Raw genomic sequence first — 26,522 nt, 5'->3', positions numbered from 1 at the left:
ACATGGTTGATGATATTACTAGTTTATCTAGCCTGTCCTGCGTTGCATATAATCGCTTAGGTACACGTTGCTCCAATCATAAACATCAATGCCTTTCTTAAAATCGCTGCGAACTGTGAAGACTATTTCTTCCTAACAAAGACAGCCGACTTCGCCAAACGGGGATGATTTAACAAAAGCGCATTTGCGAAAAAAGCACAATCGTTGCACGACTGTACCTAACCATAAACATTAATGCCTTTCTTAAAATCAATACACAGAAGTATATATTTTTAAACCTGCATATTTAGCTAAATGAAATCCAGGTTAGCAGGCAATATTAACCAGGTGAAATTGTGTCATTTTGCGTTCATTGCAAGCAGTCAGGGTATATGCAACACTTTGGGTAATTTGTCAGAATTTTACACAATTATGACATAACACTGAAGGTTGTGCAATGTAACAGGAATAACGTTATGTTTTCGAGATGATAGTTTCTGGATTCGACCATATTAATGACCTAAGGCTCGTGTTTCTGTGTGTTATTATGTTATAATTAAGTCTATGATTTGATAGAGCAGTCTGACTGAGCGATGGTAGGCAGCAGCAGGCTCGTAAGCATTCATTCAAAATACCACTTTCGTGCGTTTTGCCAGCAGCCCTTCGCAATGCATTGCGCTGTTTATGACTTCAAGCCTATCAACTCCCAAGATTAGGCTGTTGTAACCGATGTGAAATGGCTAGCTAGTTAGCCGGGTGCACGCTAATAGCGTTTCAAACGTCACTCGCTCTGAGACTTGGAGTAGTTTTTTCCCTTCCTCTGCATGGGTAACGCTGCTTCAAGGGTGGCTGTTGTCGATGTGTTCCTGGTTCGAGCCCAGGTAGGAGCGAGGAGAGGGACGGAAGTTATACTGTTACACTGGCAATACTAAAGTGCCTATAAGAACATCCAATAGTCAAAGGTGTATGAAATACAAATCGTATAGAGAGAAATAGTCCTATAATTCCTATAATAACTACAACCTAAAACTTCTTACCTGGGAATATTGAAGACTCATGTTAAAAGGAACCACCAGCTTTCATATGTTCTCATGTTCTGAGCAAGGAACTTAAACGTTAGCTTTTTTACATGGCACATATTGCACTTTTATTTTCTTCTCCAACACTTTGTTTTTGCATTATTTAAACCAAATTGAACATGTTTCCTTATTTATTTGAGGCTAAATTGATTTTATTGATGTATTATATTAAGTTAAAATAAGTGTTCATTCAGTATTGTTGTAATTGTCATTATTACATATAAATAAAAAAAATAAAAAATTGTCCGATTAATCGGTATCGGCTTTTTTTGGCCCTCCAATAATCGGTATCGGGATCGGCGCTGGAAAAAAAAATCATAATCGGTCGACCTCTAATACAGAACCAGTCAAAAGTTTAGACACATACTCATTTCAGGGTTTTTCTTTATTTTTACTATACTTTGTAAGTCCTGGATGGCAGGAAGGTTGGCCCCAGTGATGTACTGGACCATACTCACTACCCTCTGTAGCGCGTTACGGTTGGATGCCGAGCAGTTGCCATACCAGACGGTGATGCAACTGATCAAGATGCTCTCGATAGTGCAGCTGTAGAACTTTTTGAGAATCTGGGGACCCATGACAAATCTTTTCAGTCTGCTGAGGGGGAAAAGGTGTTGTCGTGACCTCTTCACGACTGTCTTGAAGTGTTTAGACCATGATAGTTTGTTGGTGATGTGTACACCAAGGAACATAAAACTCTCAACTCCCACTACAGCCCCGTTGATTTGAATGGGGGCATGTTCGGTCCTCCTTTTCCTGTAGTCCACGATCAGCTCCTTTGTCTTGCTCACGTGGAGGGAGAGTATTGTCCTGGCACCACACTGCCAGGTCTCTGACCTCCTCCTTCTAGGCAGTCTCATCATTGTCGGTGATCAGGCCTACCACTGTTGTGTCGTCAGCAAACTTAATGATGGTGTTGGAGTCGTGCATGGCCACGCAGTCGTGGGTGAACAGCGAGTAACAGGAGGGGACTAATCACACACCCCTGAGGGGCCCCCGTATTGAGGATCAGCGTGGCAGATGTGTTGTAGCTTGAGAGCTTACCACCTGGGGGCGGCCCGTCAGGAAGTCCAGGATCCAGTTGCAGAGGGATGTCATGTCCTGACCAGTATAAGGGTTATTTGTTATTGTAGTTTGGTCAGGACGTGGCAGAGGGTATTTGTTTTATGTGGTTCGGGGTGGTGTTTTTTGTAGAAGGGTATTTGATTTATGTATTCCGGGGTTTTTGGGCACTGTTCCTTGTTTATGTATTTCTATGTTTAGTCTAGTTAGTTGTATCTCTATGTTTAGGTTAATGGGGGGTTGGACTCTCAATTGGAGGCAGGTGCTTTCTCGTTGCCTCTGATTGAGAGTCCTATATATGGGTATGTGTTTGGTTTAGTGTTTGTGGGAGATTGTTTCTTGTTTTGCGTGTGTGAGCCTTACAAGACTGTTTTGTTGTTTGTGCGTTTTTCCGTGTTTATTATTTTGGTGTTCACTTTATTTTATAAATAAATCAAGATGAGCATCCACATTCCTGCTGCGTTTTGGTCCTCCATTCCAGGCGACAATCGTGACAAGGGAGGTGTTTAGTCCCAGCGTCCTTAGCTTAGTGATGAGCTTTGTGAGCACTATAGTGTTGAACGCTGAGCTGTAGTCAATGAACAGCATTCTCACATAGGCGTTCCTTTTCTCCAGGTGGGAAAGGGCAGTGTGGAGTGCGATTGAGATTGCGTCAGCTGTGGATCTGTTGGGACGGTATGCGAATTGAGTTGGTCTAGGCTTTCCGGGATGCTGGTATTGATGTGAGCCATGACCAGCCTTTCAAAGCACTTCATGGCTACTGATGTGAGTGCTACAGGGCAGTAGTCATTTAGGCAGGTTAACTTTGCTTTCTTGGGCACAGGGACTATGGTGGTCTGCTTGAAACATGTAGGTATTACAGACTCGGTCAGGGAGAGATTGAAAATGTCAGTGATGACACTAGCCAGTTGGTCCACGCATGCTCTGAGTACACAGCCTTGTGAATGTTAACCTGTTTAAAGGTCTTGCTCACATTGGCTACGGAGAGCGTGATCACACAGTTGTCCAGAACAGCTGGCGCTCTCATGCATGCTTCAATGTTGCTTGCCTAGAAGCGAGCATAAAAGGCATTTAGCTCGTCTGGTAGGCTTGCGTCACTGGGCAGCTCGCAGCTGGGTTTCCCTTTGTAGTCTGTAATAGTTTGTAAGCTCTGCCACAACGAGCGTCAGAGATGGTGTAGTAGGATTCAATCTTAGTCCTGTATTGATGCTTTGCCTGTTTGATGGTTCGTCGGAGGGCATAGCGGGATTTCTTATAAGTGTCCGGATTAGTGTCTCACTCCTTGAAAGTGACAGCTCTAGCCTTTAGCTCGGTGCGGATGTTGCCTGTAATCCATGGCTTCTGGTTGTACGTATGGTCACTGTGGGGACAACGACGTCAATGCACTTATTGATGAAGCCGGTGACTAAGGTGGTATACTCCTCAATGCCATTAGATGAACCCCGGAACATATTCCAGTCTGTGTAATCAAAAGAAATCCAGATGTTTCATGTAGTGGAGAAGAAGCCTACTTCTTTCACATCATCGTATATAATTATGTAATAATGATTGTGCTGTTTGATGAATAAATTAACACATTGTTTCAATGTGTAAACTGTTGAACAATTTTAGTTTTGTAGATTAAATATTATCATCTAGGTTCCAGGTGTTTATTTTGACTATTTTGACAGATGTTCACAACAATTTGTACAAAACATAACCTGTTGGTTGAGCATAGCACAAATGTCATGTATGTACAGGTGTATGACTGACATCCATAAAGATATCTGTCTTGTTATTGCCTCAGTGGGGTTGGCGTGTCTATGACGTTTCTTTATTTGCCGATGAAATGTTGTAATTACAAACCCCACAGGTGATCAAATTGGCAAACAGAGGACTTTGATTGTAAGGAGTTACTGCTGCATGTTTTAAACACAAAGCAATACAAATTTCAGGTTATATGTTGAATAAATAGGCCACTGATATCACACAGAGAGATAAGGGCTTTGATATACTGTACATTCAATTTTGATAAGTTATAGAAAACCCCACAAGATCTTTACATGACATGTAGAAACATAAATGCTTTTATTTTCTACAGAAATGAAAGTTTATGCTGCAATATAGGCTACATTTTAATTGAGATATTTCACATGAAGTTTTCCCTCTATACACTTTCAATAGGTCTATCTATTGATTAATCAGCCATTATGGAAATAACTATTCCAACAACAGCGCCTTAATGGTTATAATGCTAAAGAATAGCACAGCCATAAATGCACAAGGAAACATTGGCTCCCGAAATTATTATTATTATTTTTTTATGATGATTTCATCATACCAGCCCACAAACAGAATCATTCAACGAAAACTTTCATACATGTGTATCAACAGATGAAGCAAGCATGTACTGGAAACATAGGCTACAATGAACAGCTTGTAATGTTGTTTACATCAGTTGCAGAGATGTAGCCTAGTCTGCAGTCAAAGATTTTTTAAAACTGACTTGTGCTGCAGTCTTTTGCAATGCCATGGATGCTGACCATCATGCTTTCGTTATCACGAACACTCAATCAACCGTGCTGCTTACTGTTAGTCCTGCCCATTAAGATTCATTGATTTCAGTTCTGTTGTGACTGGGATTAGCTGAAAAACATTAGTTTATGGATCAACATACATTTATTTATGTAGCTAATTATGGAAACGTAAAAAAAAAACTCCCATATCTTCAAGTGAATCAATATTTGTTTTGCTAAAATAATTATATTTAATCGGGATTGATTGGTTTACCGAGCAGTCAAACCCGATTGGCCTAGAGAGCTGTCAAACCATTTCAGTGGCAGTGCAGCATGTTCGGTTGTGAAGACCCAGCTTTTCCACGTAGTGTGTTTACTAAGTACAGATTGTCAGCCGGTTTCTGTGTTTAATTTGTGTATATTAGGAACCATATAGCTACCTTTTGAATGAATAGTTTTTGGTTCAAATGTGTCTCACGTACTGGAATGTCAAAATAGAGTAGTTTTCCTATGTCTTGTAATTGATTATTGGTCATCACTGTTGGGCAGTTAGCTTGCTAGCTTATCAATTGAAATTGCACAGGACTCCATCTTGGAACTCCTAACAGGTAGGGTATTTTCGAGGTTCAGTTTGATCCAAAAAGTTGTGTGCAATGTTAGTTTGCTAGCTGATGCTTCAAAAACCCAGTAACGGCTAATTTCAAACCGACGCTGTGTGTTGTCAACGATGTAAACTAGGGCATAACTAGCTAGCCGACCTGTCAAATTATGTCTGAGCCTAACTACGTTAGCGTGGTAAAGTAGCTAAGTAACTGACGTTATCTGTCTCACCAAGAATGACGAGTTAATGCTAGCTAAATCTTTGGCCATGACAGTTAGCTAGCTATTGAATTATACAGCAAGCCACTTATGTAGCTAACGTTAGCTGTTTTATGTAGATAACTAGCTAGATTGTAACGTCATTGGTGTCAATCCAATGAACGTTACTTTATCTACTTTGCCAACCTGTATGATTCATCACATGATTGGTGTTAACTTAATTCACCTGCAATATTTGGAATATTCTTGGTCGACATTCCGCTGTCTGTTCATGTTGAAAATCAAGTGATAATCCCAACATGCAGGCCTTTATTACTTAGCCAGCTAGTTATCTGGACTATCCTTGCTAATCATCAGATGCCAGGCCTGTAGCTGAGTAGCTGACTTAGCTAGCTAGGTTGTAATATTGCTGCTAGGTTATCAATTGGGCCATAGATGTGTTAAAGGGATAGTTCACCCAAATTATTAAATGACACATTGGTTTCCTTACCCTGTAATAGTCTTTGAAGAAGGTATGACGGCAACTAAGTGTGAATTGTCCTGGCATTGTTTCCACATGTTGACGTTTTAGCATTTGTGGCACAAATCCCATTCAACTCATGGGACCAGGGTGGAAAATTAACACTCACCAAATGCTGGTAGATTCTAGCATTGGCGGGTAAGAATGTATATTTCACAGGGCTGACCTTTTTTTACAAGGAGCACATATGCACGCAAAGAAATTTAGCAACACAATGAAACATTTGAAGTATTAAAACTCTAATCCTTAATTTTGTAGGTGCACTGTTGCTCCTAAATAAAAATTCCATGTCGCCCAGCAAAACATTAAGCCGCGTATGTGAGTAAAATGGTCGCACTGTAGAGCCCTGTTTCACCAGCCACTTTGGCAGGTGGTCAGTCACACAGAGCATTTGGAAAGGCCAAATGTAGAAGTTGGTTGAATTATCCCGAAAGGCTACTAGAGTCGTTCCATGTCATTTCAGCAAGCCATGACATCCACCGTCTCAGATAGTTCTGAAATCTTCTGTACAGAAATGGTTAAGATCGGTTTTCCTGAAACTTTATTTTGTTGAAATTTAGTTTCATCTCAGAAATTAAGCTAATTGATTGCACTCAAATTGGCCATTTTAAGTTATAGGATTTCAGATAATATTCAATAAATATTGTACCCAACATCCGATTTGGAGCAAATGTCTTCCTACTAATGAGTAAGACATGGGGATTCCCCAAAAATTGGCAAAAGCAACCCACGGACCCCCCACAACCCATGTCAATCCCACCCTAACAACCAGTATACAGTATCAGTTCTCTTTTAGAAAATGTGTATGAAGTATTGTTAAAATGCTTAAAAGACAGTGATTGGAATTGTGTTGAATTGTGTTTTGGGAAATAGAGACAGTAACAAGGTTTCCATGCAACATTTTTCTGTGTGTAAAGTACATGTTGGATAAAAAAAATGTCACAACAGGCTTGATGGAAACAGCAAATTTGTTGGTAGACTTTCAACAGAACAAAATACGCTAGACAAATCAAATGCGTTTTTCTTTGTCACATGCGCGAAATACAACAGATAATACCTTACAGGGAAATGCTTACTTACAAGCTCTTAACCAACAATGCAGTTTAATGAAAATAAAATAGAAATATAACAAATAATTAAGGAGCAACAATAAAATAACAGTAGCAAGGCTATATACAGGGGGTTCTGGTACAGAGTCAATGTGCGGGTGCACCGTTGACCTCTTTGAGATGATGTGTACCCCCCCACGGGACATTTGAGCTAACGTGCGCTAAACAAAAACATTTCCCAGGACATAGACATATCTGAAAGCTTAAATTCTTGTTAATCTAACTGCACTGTCCAATTTACAGTAACGATTACAGTGAAAGAATACCATGCTATTGTTTGAGGAAAGTGCACAGTTATGAACTTAAATGTATTAATAGACCAATTAGGCACATTTGGGCAGTCTTGATACATTTTGAACAGAAATGCAATGGTTCATTGGAGCAGTCTAAAACTTTGCACATACACTGCTGCCATCTAGTGGCCAAAATCTAAATTGTGCCTAAGCTGGAATAATAGTGTGGCCTTAATCTTGCATTTCAAAGATGATGAAAAAACAAACAAAAAACAAAATTTTCTTTGTGTTATCTTTTACCAGATCTAATGTGTTATATTCTCCTACATTAATTTCACATTTCCACAAACTTCAAAGTATTTCCTAGCTACAGGCAGTTAGATTTGGGTGTCATTTCAGACATAAATTGAAAAAAAGGGTTCCATCCTTATTAATAAGCCTTTTTGACCTAGACTTAGCGCTCCGGTACTGCTTGCTGTGCGGTAGCAGAGAGAACAGTCTATGACTAGGGTGGTTGGAGTCCTTGGCAATTTTTGGGGCCTTGGCAAGTTTTGGGGCCTTCCTCTGACACCGCCTGGTATCGAGGTCCTGGATGGCAGGAAGCTTGGCCCAGTGATGTACTGGGCCGTACTCACTACCCTCTGTAGTGCCTTGCGGTCAGAGGCTGAGCAGTTGCCATACCAGGCGGCGATGCAACCAGTCAGGATGCTCTCGATGGTGCAGCCGTATAATCTTTTGAGGATCTGGGGACCCATGCCAAATCTTTTCAGTCTCCTGAGGGGGAATAGGCATTGTTGTGCCCTCTTCATGACTGTCTTGGTGTGTTTGGACCATGATAGTTTGTTGGTGATGTGGACACCAAGGAACTTGAAGCTCTCAACCTGCTCCACTACAGCCCCATCGATGAGAATGGGGGCGTGCTCAGTCCTCCTTTTTCTGTAGTCCACAATCATCTCCTTTGTCTTGTTGAGGGAGAGGTTGTTATCCTGGCACCACACTTCCAACCAGGAACACATCGACAACAGCCACCCTTGAAGCAGCGTTACCCATGCAGAGGAAGGGAAAAAACTCCTCCAAGTCTCAGAGCGAGTGACGTTTGAAACGCTATTAGCGTGCACCCGGCTAACTAGCTAGCCATTTCACATCGGTTACAACAGCCTAATCTTGGGAGTTGATAGGCTTGAAGTCATAAACAGAGCAATGCATTGCGAAGAGCTGCTGGCAAAACGCACGAAAGTGCTGTTTGAATGAATGCTTACGAGCCTGCTGGTGCCTACCATCGCTGAGTCAGACTGCTCTATCAAATCATAGACTTAATTATAATATAATAAACACACAGAAACACGAGCCTTAGGTCATTAATATGGTCAAATCCAGATACTATCATGTTTATTCTTTCAGTGAAATACAGAACCGTTCCGTATTTTATCTAACGGGTTGCATCCATAAGTGTAAATATTCCTGTTACATTGCACAACCTTCAATGTTATGTCCTAATTACGTAATATTCTGGCAAATTTGTTCGCAACGAGCCAGGCGGCCCAAACTGTTGCATATACCCAGACTCTGCGTGCAATGAACGGAAGAGAAGTGACAATTTCACCTGGTTAATATTGCCTGCTAACCTGGATTTCTTTTAGCTAAATATGCAGGTTTGAAAATATATACTTCTGTGTATTGATTTTAAGGCATTGATGTTTATGGTTAGGTACAGTCGTGCAACGATTGTGCTTTTTTCGCAAATGCGCTTTTGTTAAATCATCCCCCGTTTGGCAAAGTTGGCTGTCTTTGTTAGGAAGAAATAGTATTCACACAGTTCGCAACGAGCCAGGCGGCCCAAACTGCTGCATATACCCTGACTCTGTTTGCAAGAGAAGTGACACATTTTCCCTAGTTAAAAGAAATTCATGTTAGCAGGCAATATTAACTAAATATGCAGGTTTAAAAATATATACTTGTGTATTGATTTTAAGAAAGACATTGATGTTTATGGTTAGGTACACGTCGGAACAAAGACAGTCCTTTTTCGCAAATGCGCACCACATCGATTATATGCAAAGCAGGACAGTCTAGATAAACTAGTAATATCATCAACCATGTGTAGTTAACTAGTGTTTATGATTGATTGATTGTTCTTTTTAAAGATAAGTTTAATGCTAGCTAGCAACTTACCTTGGCAACGTAAAGCAGGTGGTTAGAGCGTTGGGCTAGTTAATGTAAGGTTGCATCCCCAAGCTGACAAGGTCAAAATCTGTCGTTCTGCCCCTGAACAAGGCAGTTAACCCACCGTTCCTAGGCCGTCATTGAAAAAAAGAATGTGTTCTTAACTGACTTGCCTAGTTTTTTTTAGTTTTTTTTCTTAATCGGCAAATCGGTGCCCAAAAATACTGATTACCGATTGTTATGAAAACTTGAAATCGGCCATTCCGATTAATCGGCCATTCCGATTAATCGGCCATTCCGATTAATCGGTCGACCTCTAGACCAGAGGACATTTCTCCAAAAAGTACGATCTTTCTCTCCATGTGCAGTTGCAAACCGTAGTCTGGCTTTTTTTATGGCGGTTTTGGAGCAGTGGCTTCTTCCTTGCGTGCGGCCTTTCAGGTTATGTTGATATAGCGCTCGTTTTACTGTGGATATAGATACTTTTGTACCTGTTTCCTCCAGCATCTTCACAAGGTCCTTTGCTGTTGTTCTGGGATTGATTTGCACTTTTCACACCAAAGTATGTTCATCTCTAAGAGACAGAATGCGTCTCCTTCCTGAGCTGTATGACTGCTGTGTGGTCCCATAGTGTTTATACTTGCGTACTATTGTTTGTACAGATGAACATGTTACCTTCAGGCGTTTGGAATTACTCCCGAGGATGAACCAGACTTATGGAGGTCTACAATTTTTTTTCTGAGGTCTTTGCTGATTTCTTTTGATTTGTCCATGATGTCAAGCAACGAGGCACTGAGTTTGAAGGTAGGCCTTGAAATACATCCACAGGTACACCTCCAATTGACTGAAATTATGTCAATTAGCCTATCAGAAGCTTCTAAAGCCATGACGACATTTTCTGGAATTTTCTGAAAAATTACTTGTCATGCACGAAGTAGATGTCCTAACCATCTTGCCAAAACTATAGTTTGTTAACAAGAATTTTGTGGAGTGGTTGAAAAACGAGTTTTAATGACTCCAACCTAAGTATGTAAACTTCCGACTTCAACTGTATGTTAGCATTTTAAAGCTTCATGTCAAAATCATCCTAAAGTGTCTAAAAATGGATTGTGTAACTCAATGGTTACCTAGATGATTTGAACATATTTCAACTAAATGTTGCAGGATTGCTAATCTGGTGTTTCTAACAACATTTACATTTACGTCATTTAGTAGACACTCTTATCCAGAGCGACTTACAAATTGGTGCATTCACCTTAAGATATCCAGTGGAACAACCACTTTACAATAGTACATCTATATCTTTTTTTTTGGGGGGGGGGGGGTAACACAGAAACGATTTCAGATCAACCGGAGATGGTGGGTGTGATGGCTTGCTGAAATGACATGGAACGACCCAAATGTCACTAATCACACAACATATAAAGCTGTTTCATGATAGTTTTATTGAAAAACTTGACTGCCATGCAATTCATTATTTTGTTAGGCTTGTCACATTTTAGTCCCTAGCCCATTTCTCCTAGATTTGGGCTAGATTTTGGGCTCCTAGATTTTGGGCTTCTAGATTTTGGGCTCTCAGAGGGATAGCCCTCTGAGAGCAGCCACTTATTGTCAGGGGTCGCGTTAACGCAGGATTTTGCGTTTTTCACGCAGAAAAGGAAAGAGAGAATGCAGAAAAAGTATCTTGCTGCATTTTGTAACAGATATAAAATGCTTCTTATTGTACATTCTGCTTGGCTTCAGTCAGGATTCTAGGGCTGTCTCTGACAAAAAATTGCTATGAGACTCGAAATTGAGCTCGGGTGCATCCTGTTTCCATTGATCATCCTTGATGTTTCTACAACTTAATTGGTGTCCACCTGTGGGTAAATTCAATTGATTGGACATGATTTGGTAGGGCACACACCTGTCTATATAAGTTCCCACATTTGACAGTGCATGTCAGAGCAATAACCAAACCTTGTGGTTGAAGAAATTGTCTGTAGAGCTCCGAGACAAGATTGTGTCGAGGCACAGATTTAGGGAAGGGTACCAAAAAATGTCTGCAGGATTGAACATCACCAAGAACACAGTGGCCTCCATTCTTATTTTTTTATTTTTATGTAACCTTTATTTAACTAGGCCAGTCAGTTAAGAGACCTGAAAATAGCTGTGCAGCGACGCTCTCCATCCAACCTGACAGAGCTTAAGATGATCTGCAGAGAAGAATGGGAGAAACTCCCCAAATACAGGTGTGCCAAGCTTGTAGTGTCATACCCAAGAAGACTCGGCTGTAATCGCTGCCATGAATACTTCAACAAAGTACTGAGTAGTGGGTCTGAATACTTATGTTAATGTGATATTTCAGTTTTCTATTTGTTACATTTGCTAAAAATTCTAAAAACCTCTTTGCTTTGTCATTATGGGTATTTTTTTAACATAACTATTTTATCAATTTTAGAATAAGGCTGTAACATAAAAAAATGTCAAGGGGTCTGAATACTTTCCAAATGCACTGTATAGACACACCCTATGTCTTCATAAAATCAACTATAGATGCATTGAGCTTGTCTGATGCGTTAAGCTCACTGTTTGATGAAATAAGACATAAATGACTCGAGGGAGCCAGAGATAATAGATTACCACAAGAAAAAAAACATGAAGCTTTTCTGACCATCCTCCTACCACTCCTACTGGCGTGCTCAGATTCTTCCATTACTCTCCTGAAGTGGCTCGTAATAGGCTACACGAGGAGTCGGCAAACTTTACTGATCTGCATGCCAGTTATGGTTTTCAAATGCACATTTTTGTGGAACAGTTTCACTTATTTTATATCGTCTTTGTATCGCAAAATCATTGTCATATGGTTAATCAAAATTCTATCTAAATGAAAAATGATAGAAACGGTAAAAAAAATTCTTACAAAGCCAACAAATGAAAATATTGCAGCCCGCAGGTAGAAAATAACCAGATTTTTAAACATAAATATCCTTAAAATCACATTGTTGTGGACAGGCCATGTAGCCAAACTTGAAACATTGTATCCTTCGGGTCCAGCCTGAAGCTCCTTGCTACATTCTACAACATATTATGGGCCCTCAGTTTCCCTTGCCAGTGAGCTCGGGACAGACACAGCTTTAGTCTATTTGCGCAAGGGATAAGAAGTAATCAGGTAGGCCCATTTTATTCCACTGGATCAGAGCATTACATTTTTCCTTTTCACGCTAAGTGGTTATCGAAAGGGAAACAGTTGGAAAGATTGACAATAATTCCTCAACCTATTTGAACATTCTCAATGGATGTAAAAATAGACTTCGTGCTTCAGTTGCACTTCTCCACTCGGATGAAATGTCTTTGCCTTCCTCATTAGATCACGAAGACAGCCTCTGACTGATGTGTGGGCTACTTTTCTCTTTTACTTTCCTCGGGTGTAGTTTTTCCAAAGTTTTTTCAAAAAAGACCTCTCTCATTGTAAGCTAATTTACTTACACCAAATAGCTTTGCTCTTCTGTTATCTGATGAAAACTATTTTCTGTCGAATGTGTTGCACTGATGCAGGACTCTCCAACCCTGTTCCTGGAGAGCTACTGTCCTGTAAATGTTCACTTCAACCTGAATCTATCACACCTGATTCTAATAATTAGCTGTTGATAAGCTGAATCAGGTTAGTTACAACTGGAGTTGGAGCAAAAACCTACAGTACAGGACGGTATCTCCAGGAACAGGGTTGGAGAGCCCTGCGCTAATGTATTTTGGGTGAAGAAAAATGATAGTCGCACACCCCTTATCACTCTGAAGCAAAAAACACTGACTTTCAATATAAAACGCAGGTGAAATAGTTTAAAACTAGCCTTTGGCGGTATACTGTATGTACTGTATACCGGGGTATTTGGAAATTGCCACTTGACGGGTTTTCCATACCGTTGAAATGATTTATTTGAAGTTGTTCAATACATTTTAATATTTGTAGCTACCTTTTTAAGTAAATACCTGCAGTCAACTTGTGCAATACGTTAGGAGATGAAGCAGATTGCGTTCTTCATTTCACCTGTCACATTATTTTACATTATGAAGCTTACCGTAGTTTCCCAGAACAGTTGAGCCAATCACGTGTTTGTTTGTAAAAAGCACAAAGGGAGAAAGCGGGAGCAGGTGAGTCCTGCTGTATATTGATGGGGTCGCGTTTTTATATTGAAAGGCAAGTGGTTTTTTGTTTCAATGGAGTGAACAGGGGAGTGTAACTATAGTTTTCCATAACAGAAAATTGCTTTATTTTTATCAGATGACAACAGAAGTGCAATGCTATTTGGCTGGCAGCCACACAAGTAAATGCGCTTACAATGAAAAAACTAAAGTATTTTTTGCAAAAACGGTGCATGGCCATCATATTTCTGTTTATCATAGAAAGAATTAACGCATTAACGCCACCCCTATGTTTAACTTACTAGTTAATCTAAGTAAGTGGCTGAATAAATAAGGTGGCAGGGGCATCATATTGTGTCAGCTTTCTGCTGTGTTTGTGAAGTCAAAGCCTTTTGGATAAGTTATTTGTACTGCTGCCACTATCTTGATTTCCTTGCGTTTTTTTCTCCTCTCAGTTCTTGGCCCATCTTCATCCTACTCTGAGCAGAGCAGGCACGTTCGTTGCACTAGCGACTCCAGACTCCACACAGACACAGCATGTAGCCTACACATGCTGCTGCAGAGCCAGTACTGTTCTTCCTTCATACAAGCATGTGTCAAGACTTTGTTCATTTGTAGAATGTCTCTTGTTCACATTAGCTTACAAATGTCCAAACTCACCAAAAATGACATTCGGTAGATCCTACCTCTGTATGTATGGCTTTATGATCTAAATAGACTGTAGTTGCAATAGGTTTATTTTCGTTTGTGCTCATTAGCATATTTAGCTAGCACCCTCCATTGAAATTCGCCATTACTTGTGCTAATTTTGTTAACATTCAGGTAATAGATGCCCAATGTTGTTTTTTTTATGGCAGTAATACCTTATTTCCCAGTATGAGAGAAGGACCATATGAAAGTCTGGTTACCGCCCATCCCCTATTTAAAAACACTTTTTTTTTGTTGATAGTCTGGGTTTTGAAAATGCATATTTCTGAAAGCTAATGAGACCTCAGGTTGGACTATTCGAGGAGAGTTGGTTTGAATCATTAGGTTGCTAGTAGGAAAAATGTAATTGCTTTCATAGAGGACTGGTTTGAATTGTGAGGATGACCACAATTTATTTTCATAATGTGACAAATCTATTAGTTTTCTACCCAATGTTGCAATGGAAGTGTTGTGATCTATTTAATAAACAAGACACCAGCAAAATGGATACGTGCCGGTATAGCAGGAACAGCTGCATCTAATGGTTAAATCCTGGTACTTTCACACTACTTTATGGTAAATATTGCAAGTGACTTCAATGACTAATTTCTCTGAACAGTGAGGGGAAAAAATGACCAGATTCACTAGGAATACATTACGTAGTATGGAGAAGCAGTATTCCAAGCCACAGCTTCATACTACTTGTCAAACATGTAGAACTCATACTGTATACTGGTTGTTGGGTGAGATTGGCGTGGGGACTCCTCATGTTTTACTCATTGGTAGTTTGGTCCAAATCGGTTGATGGGTACTATATTTATTGAATATCTGAATCCTATAAATTAAAATGGCTAGTTTTGGTTCAAGCAATTAGCTTAATTTCTCAGAGTTCAAATTATATTTCAACAATGTTTCAAGAATGCTAATCGTATCTGTTACGAACTACAGAAATGATTTCAGAACCATCTGAAATGGTGGGTTTTGAAATCCTCTTTTGCTTTGTGAGGTAGAACGACCCACTTAAGTGTGACTTTGTCCTTGTGTTTCTTGGCTAGTTACATCATTTTGTTAACATGCTATGTGTTTTTTCAGTATTAGTTTGAGTTTGTCACAACTTTCTGCTGCTAGCAAGACGCAGAGATTCTCATCTTTGATAGAGCAGCCATAGTGGGGTGGAAACAACCGGATGCATCCAGTTTTCAGTGGAATTCCAAGTCTAACTCGGGCATCATCCTATAACGTCACAATTTGACCTAGTTTTTTCTCAGAGTTCCTAGTTGTCTTGAAAGCACCATTAGGCTATTTGGCTATGCCTGCGCAGTTGTTTTCTAGGGCTGGGACGATACCAGTATTGCGATACTCATTAGTATCGTGGCAAGGAAACATAACACGATGCGTATTTAACTTCTTTAGGAAAACAGCCCTAATGTTGGAAACAAACACGATTATGTTGTCATCCAGAGTCTCACATGTATTTATATTCTAAGCAATAGCACACAATATTTTACAAACAGCAGGTTTTTAAAGGACCAAAGAGTTAGGTCCGCTTCGTGTTTTCATTTTTTCCATGGAAAAATATTACGGTACTGGTATTGTCACAGCCCTATTGTTTTCCATAAACAATTTATAAGTTGATTATTTAAATAATTTTGTGAGTTAGCCAAATACAGTGCCTTCAGAAAGTATTCATTCCCCTTGACTTTTTCCACATTTTGTTTCAAAGTTGTCAACGATCTACACAATTCTCCAAAGTGCAAGAAAAATTATGAAAATAAAACACTAATCATGTTTTGATAAGTATTCAACCCCTACAACAGTACAAAGGGCAAGAAGGTTGAGCAGCCACAACTGTCTGTAATAGTGCCCATGAATGAGTCTTTGAATGAAGAGATGGAGATAACTGTCCAGTTTGCGTGTTTGTTGCTGCTTGTTCCAGTCGCTAGCTGCAGCGAACTGAAAAGAGGAGTGAGCCAGGGATGTGTGTGGTTTGGGGACCATTAACAGAATGTGACTGGCAGAATGGGTGTTGTATGTGGAGGATGAGGGCTGCAACAGATATCTCAGATAGGGGGGAGTGAGGCTAAGAGGGTTTTATAAATAAGCATCAACCAGTGGATCTTGCGACGGGTATACCGAGATGACCAGTTTACAGAGCAGTATAGAGTGCAGTAATGTGTCCAATAAGAAGCATTGGTGGCAAATCTGATGGCCGAATGGTAAGGACATCTAGCCGCTCGAGAGCACCCTTACTTGCTGATCTATAAATTACGTCTCTGTAATCTAGCATGGGTAGGATGGTCATCTGAATCAGGGTTAGTTTGGCAGCTATGGTGAAAGAGGAGCGATTACGATAGAGGAAACCAAGTCTAAGTTTAACCTTAGCCTGCAGCTTGTGCTGAGAGATGGATAGTGTACCGTCTAGCCATACTCCCAAGTACTTGTATGAGGTGACTACCTCAAGCTCTAACCCCTCAGAGGTAGTAAGTTTCTTAAGAGCTTTGCACACCTCGATTCAACAATATTTGCACATACATTTTTTACAAATTCTTCAACCCCTGTGAAGTTGGTTGTTGATCATTGCTTGTCTGCCATTTTCAACTCTTGACATAGATTTTCAAGCAGATTTAAGTCAACTATAACTAGTCCATCAGGAACATTCAATGTGGTATTGGTAATCAACTCCAGTGTATATTTGGCCTTGTGTTTTAAGTGAATTTGTCTCCCAGTGTCTGTTGGAAAGCAGACTAAACCAGATTTTCCTCAAGGTTTTTGCCTGTGCTTAGCTTTATTCAGTTTATTTTTATCCTTAAAAAAAACTGCCTAGTCCTTGCCGATGACGAGCATACCCATAACATGACGCAGCCACCACCAAGCTTGAAAATATAAAGTGGTACTCAGTGATTATGGATTTTCCCCAAACAAAGTTAATTTCTTTGCCACAAATTTTGCAGTTATACTTTAGTGCCTTATTTGAAGCAGGATGCATGTTTTGGAATATTTGTATTCTGTACAGGCTTCCTTTTCACTCTGTCATTTAGGTTAGTATTGTGGAGTAACTACAATGTTGTTGATCAATCCTCAGTTTTCTCACAGCAATTAAACTCTAACTGTTTTTTAAAGTCACCAATTTCCTCATGGTGAAATCCTGGAGCGGTTTCCTTCCTCTCTGTCAACTGAGTTGAATGGCGCTTGTATCTTTCTAGTGACTAGGTGTATTGATACACCATCCAAAGTGTAATTAGTAACTTCACTATGCTCAGGTATATTCAATGTCTGCTTTTTCATTTTTACCCAGGTGCCCTTTGTGAAGCATTGTAAAACCTCGCTGGTCTTTGTGGTTGAGTCTGTGTTTGAAATTCACTGCTTGACTGAGGGACCTTAAAGGTAGTTGTGTGGGTTACAAATTTGAGGTAGTCATTCAATAATCATGTTAAATGCCATTATTGCACACACTGAGTCCATGCAACTTATTAGGCTTGCGATAACAAATTACATAATACATTTCAGCTTTTCATTTTTAAACATCTCTAAAAACGTAATGCCATTTTGTGTAGGTCAGTGACACAATCTCAATTTCCATTTTAAAGTCAGGCAGTAACAACAAAATGTGGAAAAAGTCAGTGTGAATACTTTCTGAAGGCACTGTAGTTCTACAGGTGATGGCCTAAGCCACATATCAATAGCAACTGTACGCTGTACGGTATATTTTACATTTAAATTAAATACATTCTTACAACTTCAGGCCCGTATTTGGATTCAAGCAATGGCTCTATGTGTGAAGTCTGAGACCTTGGAGGACCACAGCAAATCTTATGTTCTTCTACTTAGCCACACAATTTGCTATATCCTCACTAAATGTGTTGTGACAGAGAGTTAACACTTTTGAAACAAGTGATAATACATTTCTGTTTGCATTTAAGTCACCTGAGTCTAAGCCTATCAATGCTTGCATTTCAGCACTCCAACCACCCTGTACCATTCATCTCTTATTATTTTGAATCTGCTTATCATGAATTTGAACAGAATTCTGCCTCAGTATTACCTCCTCTCAGTCTCAATAGTCAAATAACATTTCCCTGCAGACACACAATATTATCTTTCTACAGTACCTTTCTCTGGCCTGCTTAACGGTTAATCCAACCATTTTGAGGTACATGGGGAAACTGCTATTCAAATATTACCAATGTCAATCTAATAATGTTCGGCTTGCCCGATTTGTCTGAGGCGGTGTCCAGAGAACCTCTGCTTTGTGATGATTTTAGCTGTAGGATCAAATATTTCAGTTAAGACAGTTCCATTGACTGGCTGGTCTTTGACTACCAAGCTATTTTACATGAATTCATTTACTTGCTTTAGTAAGAAGTAAGCCTTCTGAAAATATATATACATTTTTTTTGTTTGTCTTTTCAGGTATCAGGATGGTGGACAAGAATATATACATTGTCCAAGGGGAGATCTGTACTGTTGTAGGTGCCATCAAGAGGAATTCAAGGTGGAATACCCATACTCTTTTGGTAAGTTGTTTTATCTTGGTAAAGACAATTTTTGTAACACAATAGTATTTCTCAATCAAGGCTTAGTTTGAAATGACAACAGTTTAGTTGAGCTTTTTTAATTGTAGAACTACCTGCTCAAGGAATGAGTGTTTCAGACTTGGTACAAGAGGAAGGAAGATTAAAAAGAAGAGATATGCAGAAATAGTTTTCATAGCGCTGCCATGAATGTTTCTTTGTGTAGTGTTAAGGCCTAATCGTCATAAATACTTTAATACCTTAAGTCTACATTGGCAGCTACTCTGAGTAGAAAAAAAAGCATTTGCGTTAAAATTGTAGGCAGTGTGTTAATTTGGTCAAATCTACAGCATTTGAATGGAGTAGTTTCACTTTGAGCTTCAATGTCCTCTCATGCTTGAGTTTTTGTTGATGCCAGTACTGTTTGTTTTATTGTTGTACAGGATGAGGAACAAGATCCATTGCTTAACAGTTTCAGCCACCTGAAAGAGATTCTCAACAATATGAAAGGTAATAACCTAATAATGGCAAGCACAATACATGGTGCATTGTATATTTGGCCTTTTTTTCTATAGAACTACAGAATATTAGTGGATATCTAAGGTAAGTCCTTATCTCTAACTTGTCATCCCACACGCAAATAGATACCTGCAGCAGTCTCCTTTACTAATACCTGACTAGCCCTCTTTGCAAATCTTGTCTCCATAGGTGATCGTAGGTCACCATTTCCTCCCCAACAGCATTTCATACTTACATTATTATGCAGATACAGAGAGGATATGATAACACATGAAAGTATTTTTAGTTTATAGCAATTGTTCATTATACTAGAACGACTATCATTGTCATTGTCCATGGAAGAAGACCAGCTTAAAATGAAAGCCATATTTTCAATTTTCCCTCCGCCAATACATTACATGAATAAACCTCAGTCAGTCGGGACCTTGAGGCTAAACGCATTCAGATTATCACAAAGTGCCTTCTCCTGCCTGATAAGTAAGAACATATTTAATCAGGTGTGCAGCAGATTTCCACAGAGAAATGGGCTGGCCTTTCAAGTTTGTCAATATTATCTCTCCCAATGTCTTACTGCGGGGGACTACTCAGCTTAATAATTTTTAGAAGTCCCATTGAAACGATATCACTGTTTGTTCGTCTTTTATCCAAGTGCCTCATTATGAACATGACGGCGAAGGTAAATGTTACGCTAAGTTGTGCAAGTGTTCTTCTCTGCTCAATGAGGGGAAGATGCTCAACACTTCAAGACACTGGTACCTCTGAGTTCTTCTCACAACACGCAATTCAGTAAAAAATAGAATATCCTCTGTGTTGGATTTCCTTGAATTTAAGAAGAGCATTCATCCCTTCACATTAGTTATGTTTCCTTGATGGGTTTTGGTTGTGACCATACTTTGCTCTTAATATGTTCTATTACTATCAAATATATTTCCTCCACAGGGCAATTTTCTCCTTGTACTCAGACATAAGAATGTTTTATACTTTTACTCTTAGTCCTCTTTATTCCGGATTGGATATAATGCCGCAACAATCTTCAACTGGAGTCTTAGGCTGCAGTTTGTGCCCTGTCCCATGAGACTCCTCTCTTCCAGCTCAGCCACCACTGTCCATTGTCACGTTCTTTGGCCTGCCTCGCTTGTGCTTTGCCGTAGGTGTTCTTCTGAGGGCAACTTTCTTTAGACATCCTCAGCACGTGTTCGCTCCATCCGATCCTGCTCATCTTGATATATACTATGCTGGTGGAATAAACCTTGTCCAGAGGTATAGGCCTATGGAGTTTTGCAAACTATCCTTCATGTTGGCAACATTTCATGATGCCATTTTGCTTTGGTGCCAACATGATGCATATGAAAATGTTTCATCTCATACACTTTGCTGAGTAAAGGAGGTTGTTTCACATTACTAGGTTGGTCAGTCTAGTCCACTGCCTATTCCACTACAGTGACATCTGAGGTTTCTTGGTAGAATTACAGTACATGACCTTCATCATTTTTTTGGTCAGTCTTTACATTTCACTTCTCTCTCGTCTACTAACCTGTTAGGGCTAGGGGGCAGTATTTTCACGGCCGGATAAAAAACGTACCCGATTTAATCTGGTTATTACTACTGCCCAGAAACTAGAATATGCATATCATTATTGGCTTTGGATAGAAAACACCCTAAAGTTTCTAAAACTATTTGAATGGTGTCTGTGAGTATAACAGAACTCATATGGCAGGCAAAAACCTGAGAAGATTCTGTACAGGAAGTGCCCTCTCTGACCATTCCTTGGGCTTCTTGACTCTCTTTATTGAAAATTTAGGATCTTTGCTGTAACGTGACACTTCCTACGGCTCCCATAGGCTCTCAGAACCCGGGAAAAAGCTGAATGACGTCTTTGCAGCCCCTGGCTGAAAAACATTAGCGCCTTTGGTAAGTGGTCTATCAGAGGACAATGAGACTGAGGCGTGTGCACGAGGCGACCCCATGTTTTTATTTTCTCTCTCTTTGTACTAAAACACGGTTTCCCGGTCGGAATATTATCACTTTTTTTACGAGAAAAATGGCATAAAAATTGATTTTAAACAGCGGTTGACATGCTTCGAAGTACGGTAATGGAATATTTAGAATTTTTTTGTCACGAAACGCGTCGGGCGCGTCACCCTTCTTTACCCTTTCGGATAGTGTCTTGAACGCACGAACAAAACAGAGGATATTTGAACATAACTATGGATTATTTTGAACCAAACCAACATTTGTTATTGAAGTAGAAGTCCTGGGAGTGCATTCTGACGAAGAACAGCAAAGGTAATAACATTTTCTTATAGTAAATCTGACTTTGGTGAGGGCTAAACTTGGTGGGTGTCTAAATAGCTAGCCCTGTGATGCCGGGCTATCTACTCAGAATATTGCAAAATGTGCTTTCACCGAAAAGCTATTTTAAAATCGGACATAGCGAGTGCATAAAGGAGTTCTGTATCTATAATTCTTAAAATAATTTATGTTTTTGTGAACATTTATCGTGAGTAATTTAGTAAATTCACCGGAAGTTTGCTAGTTCTGAACGTCACATGCTAATGTAAAAAGCTGGTTTTTGATATAAATATGAACTTGATTGAACAAAACATGCATGTATTGTATAACATAATGTCCTAGGATTGTCATCTGATGAAGATCATCAAAGGTTAGTGCTGCATTTAGCTGTGGTTTGGGTTTATGTGACATTATATGCTAGCTTGAAAAATGGGTGTTTGATTATTTCTGACTCGGTACTCTGCTGACATAATCTAATGTTTTGCTTTCGTTGTAAAGCCTTTTTGAAATCGGACAGTGTGGTTAGATTAACGAGAGTCTTGTCTTTAAAATGGTGTAAAATAGACATATGTTTGAGAAATTGAAGTAATAGCATTTCTAAGGTATTTGAATATGCTGAGTTTAGTTAGAAAAGTCACATCTTTGGTTTATAGTTTGGTAATACTTGACATAGAAAATACTTGGAACCTGGTTATTCTGGCTGTCCTGAGTTCACTTGTCTAGAAGTGATTTAGTTTTCCCCTACTCTAATTTACTTTTTAAGGCATGGGATGGCAAGTTGCGTTTAAAGTTATTCAAACATGTAAGTCAGCCAATTATCTCTAGTAAACGTTTATGGTATCTCTAATGCCATATAGGGTTCGCATGCAACAACCCCACTAGAACCCCTGACCTCCATCCCCCCCGTCCCCCCCCGTCCCTCTATCACCGTCTGTAGTGATTGATCATTTGGAGTGGCTCTGTTGTGTGTATTAATGGAGGGGTGCTAGCTGATGGTCGCCGGGTGAGCTAACTCTCCGGTCAAGCCTTTGCTGTCATGCTTTTGCAATGGGATTCCTGGCAGCCCCATCCCCAGCCACAGTAGCAGCTAGTGGAGAGATGGAACACATGGACCCTGCAGCCATGGTCTCAGCCCCCTCCAGGCGTAGAGCTTCCTCCAGGGAATGCCACTGCCTCGAGATGGACAGGCACGGCTGCGCCAGGGGCCTGGGAGGAATCTGCCACGCTTTTTCATCCCCCAACCCCTCCCAGAACACCAAAGGCCTTGTTAGTAGTCCACAGCTAGCATTGGGGAACAAGTGTTATATTATGTTCGTCTACTTTGATTCTAAAGAGGTAACTGATGTATTCTCTTGGTTGCCAGTTAGTTTACAGAAGTAGTTTAACTCAAGTTGCCATTCTGGAATGTTATAAGATGCTTGAATTTTATTCTAATGGACTAAATATTTTTTGTTATCCCATGTCGACTTCCATTTGAGTTTGAGCAGACTGACTTGATTATACAATTCTTTTTTTTTTGGTACTCATGAGGTTTGATATGAAATTTGCAATGGGCAAACATTAGGGGGTTAAGAGCTGGTATTGCCTCCTAACCCCCAATCTTGTGCATATTTGGCTCTCTGACATGGTATGTTCATGTCCTGGTGTGCGATGAAAGCCTAAAAAAAGCAGATCACATAACCAGGCCAAAGCCCAACTCTGTATTTGACAGACTGATCAATGTGTTTTTGTTTTGCGGCAACACAAACACAAGCTAAGTCCCCTGCCACCACACCCGCCCAACCAATATTTCTGTACGAATTCTTCCGGGTGGGCTGTAGTGACCCAGCTGTCTGCTTAATGAAAGCCCAGTAATTCCATTCACACAGTGTATCTTAGCTCCTCTAACAACAAAAGCAACCAGTGAACAAAATGTGGATTAGTACTGAAAGGTTTCTCAACCACTTTCTCCCCGTTGTTAAAGGTTCTGTTCTCCTAGCGTGATTGACAGGGCCATGTGCCATGGCACAATGCAGCTGGAAGTATATCATCTGCAATTTTAAGTTGGGTAAATATAGCAGGGAGTCTTGTCAAGCAGAGCTATAAATTGTTCTGGGAAAGGAAGTGTTGTCTCTCTTTCTGAAAAAATTTTCCCCTACAACTTCTGGAAGGAGGGTTTCTCTTTATTTCAAACAGAGGACACAGTTATGGAGCCATGCAAATCCCCTCTGCCACCCCACCTTACCACGTCACACTCTCCTCTCTCCCCAGAGGAAGTAGGCCCTGTATCTCCTTGGGAAGGGATGTTTTTGAGTGCTAAAAATGCTTAATCTTCCATCACTAAACTCATTAGATCCATATAATAGAGTGCTTTCCACAGATTTGCAATCTACATCTGCGCCTTTTAGATTTGAAGTGCTTGTTTGCAAACAATGAAAGGGTAGACTTTCCCCCCTTTGTTTAATATATATCATACAAACACCAATAAATCACAGCATGACTTTTTGAATGTACAGCATGACTTGGAGAGGAATTATTTTTACCTGAGGATCTCAAAGGGTCTATATTTAGCCAACGTCTTTCCAAACTGCCCCTGCTTACTATTCAAAATGTTGTATTCATTATATACAGTACCAGTCAAAAGTTTGGACACCTACTCATTCCAGTGTTTTTGTTTATATACATTTTTTTTGTACATTGTAGAATAATAGTGAAGACATCAAAACGATGAAATAACACGCATGGAATTATGTAGTAACCAAAAATGTGATAAACAAATCAAAATATATTTGAGATTCTTCAAAGTAGCCACCCTTTGCCTTGATGACATCTTTGCACTCTCTTGGCATTCTCTCAACCAGCTTCATGAGATGGTTACCTGGAATGCATTTCAATTAACAGGTGTGCCTTGTTGAAAGTTAATTTGTATTATTTCTTTCCTTAATGCGTTTGAGCCAATCAGTTGTGTTGTGACAAGGTAGGGTTGGTATACAGTAGATAGCCCTATTTTGTAAAAGACCAAGTCCAAATTATGTCAAGAACAGCTCAAATATGCAAAGAGACATGACATTCCATTACTTTAAGACATGAAGGTCAGTCAATCCGGAAAATGTCAAGAACTTTGAAAGTTTCTTCAAGTGCAGTCGCAAAAAAACATTAGGCGCCATGATGAAACTGGCTCTCATGAGGACCACCACAGGAAAGGAAGACCCAGAGTTACCTCTGCTGCAGAGACAAGTTCATTTGAGTTAACTGCACCTCAAATTGCAGCCCAAATGAATGCTTCAGAGTTCAAGTAACAGACATCTCAACATCAACTGTTCAGAGGAAACTGCGTGAATCAGGCCTTCATGGTTGAATTGCTGCAAAGAAACCACTACTAAAGGACACCAATAATAAGAAGAAGACTTGCTTGGGCCAAGAAACACGAGCAATGGACATTAGACCCGTGGAAATCTGTCCTTTGGTCTGACGAGTCCAAATTTGAGATTTTTGGTTCCAACCGCCGTGTCTTTGTGAGACGCGGAGTAGGTGAACAGATGATCTCTGCATGTGTGGTTCACACCGTGAAGCATGGAGGAGATGGTGTGGGGGTGCTTTGCTGGTGATACTCTGTGATTTATTTAGAATTCAAGGCACAATTAACCAGCATGGCTACCACAGCATTCTGCAGCGGTATGCCATCCAATCAGGTTTGCACTTAGTCCCACTATCGTTTGTTTTCAGGCAGGAAAATGACCCAAAACATACCTCCAGGCTGTGTACGGGCTATTTGACCAAGAAGGAGATGGAGTGCTGCATCAGATGACCTGGTCTCCACAATCACCCGACCACAACCCAATTGAGATGGTTTGGGATGAGTTGATCCGCAGAGTTCCTCTGTCCAGTGTGTGTGTTCTTTTGCCCGTCTTAATCTTTTCTTTTTATTGGCCAGTCTGAGATATGGCTTTTTCTTTGCAACTCTAGAAGGCCAGCATCCCGGAGTCGCCTCTTCACTGTTGACGTTGAGACTGGTGTTTTGCGGGTACTATTTAATGAAGCTTCCAGTTGAGGACTTGTGAGACGTCTGTTTCTCAAACTAGACACTCTAATGTACTTGACCTCTTGCTCAGTTGTGCACCGGGGCCTCGCACTCTTTCTATTCTGGTTAGATCCAGTTTTCTCTGTTCTGTGACAGGAGTAGTACACAGCGTTGCACGAGATCTTCCGTTTCGTCACAATTTCTCGCATGGAATAGCCTTCATTTCTCAGAACAAGAATAGACTGACGAGTTTCAGAAGAAAGGTCTTTGTTTCTGGCCATTTTGAGCCTGTAATCAAACCCACAAATGCTGATGCTCCAGATACTCAACTAGTCTAAAGGAGGCCAGTTTTATTGCTTCTTTAATGAGTACAACAGTTTTCAGGTATGCTAACATAATTGCAAAAAGGTTTTGTAATGCTCAATTACCCTTTTTAAAATGATAAACTTGGATAAGCTAACACAACGTGCCATTGGAAGACAGGAGTGATGGTTGCTGATAATGGGCCTCTGTACGCCTATGTAGATATTCCTTTAAAAAATCACCTGTTTCCAGCTAAAATAGTCATTTACAACATTAACAATGTCTACGCTGTATTTCTGATCAATTTGTTATTTTAATGGACAACAAATGTGCTTTTCTTTCAAAAACAAGGACTTTTCTAAGTGACCTCAAACTTTTGAACGGTAGTGTATAAAAATACAAAAATATTGCAGTGTGTCTACCAAAGCTCATTAGTACTACTGTAACAAAATACAATTTTGTTGGTATTGACTGTTTTTGGGTATGACATTTTCTAAGTCTCTTCAGCTGTCATTGTAGATCATATTTACATGTTAAATTTGAATGTTCTATATTCACTCCAAAGCCTGGTTCGAAACCTTCTGCCTTATTGCCTCATGGTTTTGTAGTTATGGTTTGCCAGTGCTGTC

The 26,522-nt window shown here is 39.9% G+C and overlaps 1 protein-coding gene across 5 annotated transcripts in view; it reads left to right on the top strand.

Moving 5' to 3' along the window:
- Window positions 1–4,947: 4,947 nt before the first annotated feature.
- Window positions 4,948–26,522, top strand: part of LOC106606442 (Golgi-specific brefeldin A-resistance guanine nucleotide exchange factor 1) — a 119,821-nt gene continuing 98,246 nt past the window's right edge. For 4 of the 5 annotated variants that reach the window (XM_014202687.3, XM_014202667.3, XM_014202673.3 and 1 more), the window contains exons 1-3: window positions 4,948–5,223; window positions 18,679–18,782; window positions 19,223–19,289. In XM_014202687.3, the coding sequence (XP_014058162.3) occupies window positions 18,687–18,782; window positions 19,223–19,289 (163 nt within the window). In that variant the 5' untranslated portion in view covers window positions 4,948–5,223; window positions 18,679–18,686. Of the gene's footprint in view, window positions 5,224–10,121; window positions 10,264–18,678; window positions 18,783–19,222; window positions 19,290–26,522 lie in introns of all 5 variants that reach the window. The other variant, XM_045720593.2, reaches the window with a different exon arrangement.

The sequence above is a fragment of the Salmo salar genome, chromosome 01 (assembly GCF_965601325.2).
Source record: "Salmo salar chromosome 01, fSalSal1, whole genome shotgun sequence".
Classification (NCBI taxonomy): domain Eukaryota; kingdom Metazoa; phylum Chordata; class Actinopteri; order Salmoniformes; family Salmonidae; genus Salmo; species Salmo salar.
Note: the sequence above shows the minus strand (reverse complement) of the source record. Positions and strands in the feature narration are given on the sequence as shown.